General features: G+C 35.1%; 3 protein-coding genes across 3 annotated transcripts; all 3 read left to right on the top strand.

The window, feature by feature from the left end:
- Positions 1-426: 426 nt before the first annotated feature.
- On the top strand, positions 427-5,107 carry LOAG_03596 (nol5a protein). Its single transcript, XM_003139133.2, has 12 exons — positions 427-628; positions 760-874; positions 1,112-1,377; positions 1,489-1,595; positions 1,730-1,851; positions 2,540-2,751; positions 2,976-3,093; positions 3,244-3,416; positions 3,633-3,734; positions 3,840-3,977; positions 4,252-4,414; positions 4,703-5,107. The coding sequence occupies exons 1-12, from the start codon at positions 530-532 to the stop codon at positions 4,795-4,797; spliced, it is 1,710 nt and encodes a 569-aa protein (XP_003139181.1). The 5' UTR covers positions 427-529; the 3' UTR covers positions 4,798-5,107.
- Positions 5,108-6,267: 1,160 nt separating this feature from the next.
- Positions 6,268-8,019, top strand: LOAG_17514 (hypothetical protein; the record flags this gene model as incomplete). Its single annotated transcript, XM_020450175.1, has 4 exons — positions 6,268-6,302; positions 6,938-7,034; positions 7,262-7,377; positions 7,819-8,019. The coding sequence occupies exons 3-4, from the start codon at positions 7,363-7,365 to the stop codon at positions 8,017-8,019; spliced, it is 216 nt and encodes a 71-aa protein (XP_020306178.1). The 5' UTR covers positions 6,268-6,302; positions 6,938-7,034; positions 7,262-7,362.
- Positions 8,020-8,928: 909 nt separating this feature from the next.
- On the top strand, positions 8,929-9,987 carry LOAG_17513 (hypothetical protein; the record flags this gene model as incomplete). Its single annotated transcript, XM_003139132.2, has 3 exons — positions 8,929-9,065; positions 9,258-9,372; positions 9,784-9,987. Exons 1-3 carry the CDS (start codon positions 9,007-9,009, stop codon positions 9,985-9,987), a joined length of 378 nt encoding a protein of 125 aa, XP_003139180.2. The 5' UTR covers positions 8,929-9,006.
- Positions 9,988-10,645: the final 658 nt, after the last annotated feature.

Here is a 10,645-nt window from a genome sequence, read left to right as displayed (position 1 = left end):
CAATTAGAAGTCGCCAAGGCCAGTTAATTACCATTTTGGGTAATTAGTTGCCCACTAACAGTTGACGGGTGGGAAGGCGTCGTTGCATAGTGGCCACATTTTGCAATATAGGACAGTGGTCCCGACTGGTAGCTGGAAAGGGTGTACTTCGATGTTGTAGGAGGTTGGCGTCTTGGTAGTGTGCAGGAGATAGATTAGAGCGTTGGAGGGCGGGGAAGTAAATGTTAACTGAGCAGTATCGGAGATGTGAGATTTTAGTTTTAGTCCGAAAGTTGGGGAGGAGGTGTTTGTAGGTGCAGAGAGTGCACCGAGATAAAAACGAGCCAACGATCACATTTTTTCTTGTGTTTCATTTTTTCTTTTCATTCCGCTTTTATGTCTAATGGGAATGAGACGAAAACAGTGAAGCGAATTGGGAAATAAAGAGGAGGGTCTACTTTCAAACGATAATGTGTTTCAAGAATCTTATAAGTGAATGCAACTATTTATTTGAGTTCCATTCAGTTTCTATCCGTCTCATAATTGAAATATGGGGGATGTTCCGCAGTGTGTATTGTACGAACATGCCGTCGGATATGTCTTGTTCCGTGTCGCGGAATTCGAACATATCGGAACGAGCGTTCCTCAGGTATATCCAAATGAAAACATTTTTTGTAGTTTCCATTTTTCTTTTAACATTTGTTTCCTTATTATACTAATTCTTCTTTCTTCAGTTTCGCAGTCCTTTTAGCTTGTTTAATGATGATAACAATGTTTTAGGTAGAGGAGTCTATCGCTGATGTGCAACGGTTTCGTTCAATTGTTAAAATAGAAGCTTTCGAGCCTTTTAAAAATACTGAATCTGCATTGGAAAATTGCAATAGCATATCAGAAGGTAACTTATCTTTCTCCACTGACATTCATGTAGTATATGAATTCAATTTTATTTAATGATTCGGAGCAAATAGAAGACCTACTCGAGGTCTTCGCAATCCCAGCTTTTTTCTTCATTATTTTTGTAGATTTCATTTTTCGCAAATCAGTGTTCGTATTTAATTCTGTCTCTTACCGGCATAGAAAATGTTAAAATGCTGTCAGTGTTGCAAAAAGAAAAGCTATGGCTCTTTTTTAGGTCAACTCCATCCAGACTTGCTTAATTTTCTGGAGGCAAATTTGCCAAGGAAGAAAAAGAGGATGGTTACACTTGCTGTTGGTGATTCGAGATTGGCTAGCGCCATAAGTGAACAAATTACTGGCATAAAATGTCAGATTTCTGGAGTTGTGCCAGAACTTATGCGTGGAATACGCATACATTTTGAACATCTTGTCAAAGACTTACCTCATCATTCGCTTTCAAAGGCCCAGCTTTCACTTGGTCATGGTTATTCGCGGAAAAAGGCATGTATTAACACATAATGACAACACATATTTTAGGTTCAAAAGAAGGAATATATCCATCTAATTGTGGATTTTGATGGATTGTGGATTTTGATATTAAATGTTTTGAAGGTTAAATTCGATGTTCATCGAGTGGATAATATGGTTATCCAATCAATTGCACTCTTGGATCAACTTGATAAGGATATAAATCTCTTCGGGATGAGGATTCGGGAATGGTTAGTTCAGTAAAAGATATGGTTCCCGGTTCGCGTGAAAAATCTCCTTGACTTAATGTTGCAGAACTAAATTACTAGACATAAAGAATTTTATTTCCGGAAATAATAGTGCATGTAAGAAATCGGATTTACAGGTATTCATATCATTTTCCCGAGCTTTTCAAATTGGTTCCTGACCAATTTAATTATATAAAGTGTGCATCCACTATAATGGATAGAAAGAATCTTGATGATGAGGTGATCGGAAAATTGAACGGTTGGTGTTTGTGGTTTATTTCTTTTCCATATACTAAGTGCTAGTTTAAATAATTACTGCATTGTGAACATTTTACTTTTTGTGTTCGGTCGTTGGTCGTTAGATGTTCAATCATATTTCCAAATCGGAACCTCTCCATTCATCGACAAATGGAAGAGTTCGAGAAAACTTAACCATTACCCGATTTATGACCATTAAAGAAAGTTAAAAATCACCGAAGTATAATGATTCAGGATTAGAGTACTTCTGGAGTAAAGGTAATTTTCATTTGTGAAAGGAGTATTGATGAAGGTAACTGAAAACTTTGGTGTATTTTGCTTTGATTAGATGATGAGGATTATGAAAAGTCTTAATCACAAGATGTATTTCCCAAAGGCTCGAAACAAGTTATAGTGTTTGGTTTTCTGATAAATATCAGAAGCTCATGCAGGTAGTTTAGCAATGAACTGGAATGGTTCAACTGTCGTTTCCATTCACAAATATTTGTAAGGATCAAACCAAAATATTTCTAATACTTATTTTTTTTATGCTTCACATAATTGCATCACATCTAATCCGATCATATCAGTGCAGCTGGAGAAAGTGTTAGCACTGAATGTCCCAACCGTGAAATTTAAAACAAGCTTAAACTTCATAAGAGTCATTATGTGGAACTATTTTGGAAACGAAGAATTATCACTGTTTTCAGAAGTTCTGGAAGATAATGATAAAGTGGCGGAAGTAGTGGAAGCTGCACGAACATCAATGGGAATGGATATTTCTGACCTTGATTTATTTAATGTTCGTCGTTTCGCGAAACGTGTTGATGAACTAACAGTTTATCGTCAGGAACTTCACGCTTATGTTAAGGAGCGTATGCATTCATGCGCGCCATCACTTTCGGCATTAATTGGAGAACAGGTAATGGGATTTGTGACTGATTCAATTTTAATTTAGGTGGGGAAGTTTGTTTGCCATTTTAAGACAGTATAAAAGTTAGTGGACTCAATTTCTGTGGAATTGTGAATTTAAAATTCATTTCCATTTTCTGCAACTTGGTGTAATGGATTTTCGAGATCAACTTTATGATACCTAAAATCTCGTCATTTGAGTAACCCTTTAATGCTTGAAAAGTTTTGTCATAGGTTGGTGCTCGTCTAATTTCGCATGCAGGAAGTTTAACAAATTTAGCAAAATATCCAGCATCAACTGTGCAGATACTTGGAGCTGAAAAAGCGCTTTTTCGTGCACTAAAAACTAGGTGTATGTTCTTTCTTTTATTCAGCTGTAACTGTCTCGTATTATGTCTTTAAAATCATTCTGTCTACGCCTCGTTATTACTTTATTGTAGTAGTAGCTCGGTTTTATATTTGTATTTCTTTGTAAGTACCGAATTGCCTTTATATTTTGCAGCTAATACACCGAAATATGGCCTCCTCTTTCATTCTTCATATATTGGTCGTGCATCTACCAAAAATAAAGGTCGCATATCACGTTTTCTTGCCAATAAATGCACAGTGGCTTCTCGTATTGACTGTTTCTCAGAGGTACCAGTGGCTACATATGGTGAACACTTCAAACAGCAGGTTTGGCATGACATTGATCATGATAACTCTATCAGAGATTTCATCAAGAGATCCACGTTTCTGGAGTTCTGATAAAGTCTTTAAAATCAAACTTGAAATTATAGTTTTTCCATTTGGCGTGTAGTTTTGTGGGATGCTTTCTGTTCGATAAAATCAAAACGATTTGTTTAGATACATTATCTAACATTTCTTTATATAATTGCTTTAAATCGTTAGGTAGAAGATCGTTTGAAATTTCTGGAAAGCGGTATAATTCCAAAAAAAAATTTGGATGTAATGAAAGAAGCGATTGAAGAAGCAGCTACTGTAAAAATAAAGGTTAGGCCATGTTTATTCTTTGGTAGAAAGGTGTCGTTTAAAAAATCACAGGGAGGTTTTTTCATGAAATTGACTTGTAAGAGTTTGTTTGGATTTTATTCATAGATTCTGAAAAAAAGGAAGAAAGAGGCGAAAAGGGCCAAAAGAGCAGCTGAGCAACAAGCAAATGATAGTTTTGATACAACCCAAGGGTCGAAACCAGATGCCGATGCAATGGAATTAGATGAAGGAATTGTTAAAGAGGTACAGAGACATTGTTACTCTATTTGTAGCTTTAAGTTTCGAGATTTTGTCTAATTCTTCAAGCGTGATTGTAAGTTGTAAGTTTTCAAAAGTTGCTGGATGTTTTGAGATTGGTTTGTGCGGAATGTTTCAAAGAGGATATCGATTTTAATTCTTTTTGGACAATATCCAAATGGGGACCAGCTGTTTAGTACGTGGAAAATTTTTATTGTACTTTTAAATGGATGAGTCCTGGCATGTGAAGGTTTTGAGGCCCTAATTTGTCACTTTGCAGAAAGCCAAGAGGCCAAAGTTGGTGTCACATGATGAAAGTATGAATGGTGAACACAAAATTCATAATGATGGGGATATCACGAACAGTAGACGACACAAGAAGAAAAAGAAAAGAGAAAGTTCAAATGCAATGGATGAGACTAAGCACATGGAAGAAAACGGCGGTTAGTTTTGTCTCTCTATATTTTTTTAAAGCTTAATTTATATTTATTAATGGATTATGCGGATATTTTTTGCTGTGCCGCAGCTGGCAGCGGTATGAGTTAGTTTTTTTCTGGGTAATATTGGATAATTAGCCTCCACAATCGCTATAAATGAGGTAATGGAACTAAATTAATTGATCACATTTAGTAATATCATGGAAAGTTGAAGTGGTTTTATCCGTATTGTAGTATGCGGTTGGGAAGTCTGTGCTGTACGTATTGCTTTATGGAAAAGAAATGCTTTTTTAGGAGTGATGAATGGAGAAGGCAGTTCAAAGAAGATGAAGAAGTTAATGAAGAAAAATGACTCGGAAATAACAGAAAGTGGTGATGATTTTGCTTGAACATTCTGAGGGAACATATTCAATTTTAAACGAATAAGGCGATCAAAAAAGAAGAAATGGAATCATATTTGAATACACTGGTCTCTTCTTGTATGTGTTGTTAATTTTTCTTCCTTTCAGTGTTAATTTTTTTCCGGCTTTGAAGTTGTTTTTCTTAAATTTTAGAAATACAGATGTGTAAAATTTATTCTGTAAGGAATAATCAAAATTTAGACTGCTTCTTTGAAAACTGGGGTTCTTTTCCGAAGATTGATTTGGTGCACAAGTTGGGTTTTAATTAATTTTGATTTGCTTGAAATTGATATCTGAAAGAAGTTTTTCATAATATCCAGGAAATTGGAAAAATTTGTCCGAAGTTATAAAATGTATCTTATTCAGAAGGAGTTGTATTTTGCAAACTGTTTTCATTTCAAGATCAGGAAGTAAATTTGTTGGAGATTGTCCATTGACACTGTATTCGCTTTTGTGTTTACCAGGAAAATAAGATAGGGTCATTTAATATGGATCTTGTAAGGCAGTGGTTTTATCTATTTCTGGTTTATACGGATTTAACTGACCGGACTTAGGTGGGGCACTGCAGTGAAGCTTACCGAAGGATAGACCTAAATATGTTTGCAACTCATTTTTCAAACAGTTGCTTCTTGCTTAGTTGTGTAATAATAACAGATGTTAAGATTTGACCCTAAAAGTATATTTGCATCCCATAAAATAACTATGAGATAGGTGTATTGTATTCAGGCAGATTTTTCCTGGGATGACAAATGGGAAGTTGAATCAATGGATCTTTGAAACTGAAGTGAACATCAATCGTTTCTAATTGTTCGCGATATTCTTCAGGGCGCGCAGAAATCTCTGTTGATATGTTGATTCTAGTGAGAGTAAGACTCAGACGCTGATAGTTTTGATGCAAATAACATGTTGTTGTTTTTTAGGATAGTTGTTTAATCTGCCAACTAGTGATTTCATTTGGTACGATACTTTGTTTTATTTGTATAGAGATTTAGGGGGGTTTTGCCGTTTTGATGTGACATTTCTGTGAAGGATAGATTAGGCTGAGTGGAAGGAGGAGGGAGGTGTATTAGTGTAATATATTCAGATGTTGATTGTTTTCTGGCTCGATGAGGGTCTTTCCGGTGCGAGAGCTAGTCTTCCTGACGGAAACAAATGACGTGTTATCTGCAGTTCTTTAAAAACTTTTAAACTATTTTTGTTGCTTCGTTCCTTGCTCATCTTATGAGAAGTGATGTAAGTATGGTACTGTGGTTTTGAGCTCTACTACTACCATTTTTGTACGATGTAAATGAGTTTTAAACGCATTTCCTGGCTAAGATGATGACTTATGGACACTGGAACTCCAATAGTAGTCGCCTTTTCTACGGCCACTTCTTAGGCTCATATGCTAAGGATCGATACTGCAATGGCTTCTGATATTTAGCAGAACGCACGCACGCATATATAAACATACATGTGTGCACAATCCGCATCTGCAACAGACGAAGAAGAATGTAAGTTTACTTAGACTAACATTTTTTCCAGCTCTTCCATTGCAGTTATCTTTTTGTTACTGTAATGTTTTCTTTTGTCAAATTTCTTCAAGTATTCAAAATTCATTATAGCCCGCAGAAGTAAATAATTTGATTTTGGTTCATTTTCTTTCTGAAGGTATACATTGTGGGTAAGCGGTGTATTCGGTGATATCTCTTCAGTTCACATCCTTTACCTTTGAGTTTCACAGCCTAGTTGTTCGCTTTCTTAATACTCTTTTACCTAATTACTTATTTTATTTGAACTTTTCTCATGAAAATAAACTGTTACTAGGTAAGGCAGACTAATCACGACAGAATTAGTAAAGCTTTCTAGCTACCCAAAGAGGTATAATCATCATATGCCCGATATCTGGAATTAAGATATGTGGAAGAGACTTCATCGTTAATCTAATTACTTAATCATAACTAATAGCATGCAAGAATATAAATATAGCGAATGAAAGTTTGCGTTTAAGTGGGGGAGATTGCGGATCAACTAGAATCGGCAATCATGGATGGAAGTTGAAAAATGTAAGCTTTAGAGGAATTTTATAGAGCAGTAAACGCTAAACAATATTGAATAATTCGAGAAAATTATAGATCCATATTTGCAGCGGAAAGCGTACGTTTATAGAAAAGGATAGCTCGAACCCTGTCAGGTCAGGATAAGATATAAGTCGTTGTGGAGGAGTGTACAAAAGAGCTATCTCAGTTAGTTACATTTTTTTTTCCCAAATTCTTCAAGCAGTGCTTTTTCCATCTCACATAAACATTTGGCTTGTAACATTCATTTCATTGTAAACTTCTTTAGCCCAAGTATCTGCATGCATTTAAGTTCCAACTTAAAGTAATACTCTTAAGTGTCCAATAACATGTTTTCTCCCTTTGTTATAGTTTGAGTAAATGCAGTTGGCATTTCATGAAACACTGCTTTTCAGCAGTAACCTTGAGGCATAAGTAGTCCGGTCGAAGAATAGCAGCATTTCTGAGTGATTAAAATTACAAATAAAACAAATAACTCTGGCCCGATTTGGACGTTATGGCTGCCCAGTCGGTAAATATATGTTGGTTTATTTCATTATTTTACAAGTTGCTAGCGAGAAAGAAGATTTTCGACGTAGGCTTTTGGCTCACAAGCCTTACTTTGTTGCATTATTACTCAGTAAAAGCATTATTACTCTATAATAGCTCATATAATGGTATTCCATCATTTTCGAAAAGGGCTTCCAATAACAGCAACTTAAAAGGGAATGCATAAACCAGAGATCTACACCAAGAGATTCCTTCGACTGATTTGTAGGTTTTCAAACATCTTTGGTTGAAAAATTCTTAATGAAACACAGAAATCAGCGGTAGACATATTCCTAAGCATTGTTCACTTGAACATGTACTCTTAACAACAATTTTTGCATTGCTATAGAAGAGCAGTGCTATAATGCATCACAATTTCTATCACGCTTAGGATCATATTTTTAAATTTGAACTGATTTTTGAGAGCGGCCGAATACCAGCAGAGCACACATCAGATTATCGAGTTGCTGTATTTGGTGCCGGTGGCGTTGGCAAATCATCCATTGTGCTACGCTTTATTAAGGGAACATTCAGTGAAAACTACATTCCTACTATTGAGGATACTTTTCGACAGGCTGGTTTTTTTTATAATACATTGTTGCTGTGGTCAGTGACTTATGAATAGGAAGTCAATTTTAATTTATCTGAATAAAATCTATGCGAATTTTACAGTCCTACTTGAGCGCCAAAAGTTTTGAAGTTGTGGATACATTAGAAGTGGAAACTGTATACATATTAAAAGGACCTCTAATCGCAATATGGATTTTATTTACGTTTAAGTAAGATTATTCATCAGTTCCATGGAACCCTTTCTTTAGATAATTGCTTTCAATTCAACTGTTAACGGTGATAGTGACATCATCTGCTTAGTTAAGCATCTTAACTTGCTTTGCTTCGCTGCAATCAGATGGATGAGCTGGACTTTGGGATGATGGATCATCAGTGGTGATCGATCTATCTTGTCTTTTTAAACTCATTTCTACTTTCCCTTCCTTAATATTAATATTCGAATTTGAATAATGTTCGAGGCAAAATTTGTTTCTGTAAAGCGCTGAAACAGAAAAAAGGAAATCTTCGTTTCTGTTCATTCAGCAAAGAAAAGGGAATTAGAAATTCTTTACTAAATACAATCTGCAAAAACTGAATGAGAGACTTTATGAGGTTATGTGTAGATCTTGTTTAAGGACGTAGATAAGGAATGCTTGGAAAGAACTAAAGACAGTTCGTTGAAAGAATACTTTTAATAGCCTGGTTTAGATTAAATTAACATTTTGAAGTTTTGCTTTTGTGGCTTACATCCGAATTTATTATGATTGAAGAAAAGGCGCAGATTTAAAATATTGGTTTATTTTTCTCATATCCAGTATTTTCTTTCTACGAACAGTGTTCACGACAAATTGTTATCTTGACAAGTTGTTGCCATGTTATCATTGGACGAAGAGATCGTATTTTGAAGGTGTGGGAAACGTTAAGCTTTGAACTATATTTTTAAATTATTTCAGCCGAAAGTAAGTATCAGTGAGAGATATTATTCCAGGTGATAAGCTGTAATCATAAGAATGTATGTACATTACAAATCACCGATACAACAGGCAGCCATCAATTTCCTGCTATGCAACGACTTTCGATTAGCAAAGGAAATGCTTTTGTACTGGTGTATTCTATTACAAGGTTATTCTTTACTTGTTTTCAAAAATTCCGTTTTCTCTGATTTTATAGATTGTTATAATTTGCAATGTTATTTGCGCAGATAATGCTTCAGTTACCTATTACTGGAATAAGGAAGGCACTGCCATTACGAAAGGTTTTTGTGGTGACATTATAACGTAGGACTGTTACGTATTCCAACATTTGAGTTTTCAGCAAGCAAAGTTTAGAGGAGCTTGGACCCATAATACTGATGCTAAAGGAAGTGAAAGGTGAAAGTATTACTGAAGTGCCTATTATGCTTGTTGGCAACAAAAAAGATGAAGATCAGGTAATCTGTCCTGCAGTTTTTCTCGCTAAGCTAGTTTCAGGAAAAAATGTGTTTCTCATTTGCTTAAATTATATACCCATGATTGAAAAAAAGTTGGAAATATCTACTATGGTGGATTTAGGAGTCGAAAAATCGTTGAAAAGTTCTAGCCTTTGTGATATACTCATACAAGATAAAGATTAATTTGAGCCGAAGATTTTACGTTCAAAAATGTAAGAATATGATGAAATTCTAAATTAGCGGGACGATCTAGCAATCGCAGTGTGTAATTACTTTGTTAGTGGGGAAAAAAACGACCTATCGCAATCTTACAAATGCTATTTATTTCTATTAAAAGGAAGAATGGAAGATTTCTGCTGTTCAGATTTGATTTATTTTATTTTAATTCTGAATGAAGTATATAATTTCCAGCGGCGTGAAGTGAGCTCCGAACTTGGACAAAAGTTGGCCTCGAAATGGGGGACTGATTTCATCGAAACTAGTGCCAAAGATAATGAAAATATAACGGAATTATTTCAACGCCTGTTGGCGATGGAAAGAAAACGAACTTTAGCATTAACAATGAATGAAGAGAGCGGTAAAAGTGGCTCAAAAAGGAAATGCTCGCTGATGTGATTGTTTTAATCATCTGGAAAATCATTAAGTTTCTGAATAATTTTAGATTTAAATATTTGAGAAGTTTCTCTGTTGAGAAATTGCAATTGTTGTTCTATAGTCGATGCTGGCTGGAAAAATCACTTTTTTCTATATTTGTTCAAGCAAGTAAAACATATAGGATTTTCTTTGGTGCTCGAAACTGTATTCCTCTTCCGTTCCTATTTATATTTATTACCTGTTTTCTGTATTTCGTTAACCTTACGTATATAGCTTTGTATTATATTATCATTATACTGGTTTTTTTTTTCGTTAGTTTCTCCGATCGATTAACCTTCTCTTTAGTTCCTTCAAAATGAAGTTAATGTTAACGTCATTTGCGATACTACCACTCTCCCAACTTTTTTCAGCTGAATTTAATTTGATAAATAATAAGGCCCGGTTCAGTCTAGATCGGATGAACCAGTTAGATTCATTTTGTGACGATGATTAGTATCATGACACTTACTACCGATGTGAATATAAATTTAATCTTCGTAAGTTCTACATTACAGTTATATGTCTCGTTTTCTTTTCATCAATTCAGATTGAGAAAGCTGATGATGAAGGCCGTAGCACTAGGCATGCAATCCAGCTTGCATGGACTTTAATCATTATCTGTAGTTTCATCTGAAAATAA

The sequence above is a fragment of the Loa loa genome, assembly GCF_000183805.2.
Source record: "Loa loa unplaced genomic scaffold supercont3.86, whole genome shotgun sequence".
Lineage (NCBI taxonomy): Eukaryota > Metazoa > Nematoda > Chromadorea > Rhabditida > Onchocercidae > Loa > Loa loa.
This window is presented reverse-complemented; position numbering and strand designations above follow the sequence as displayed.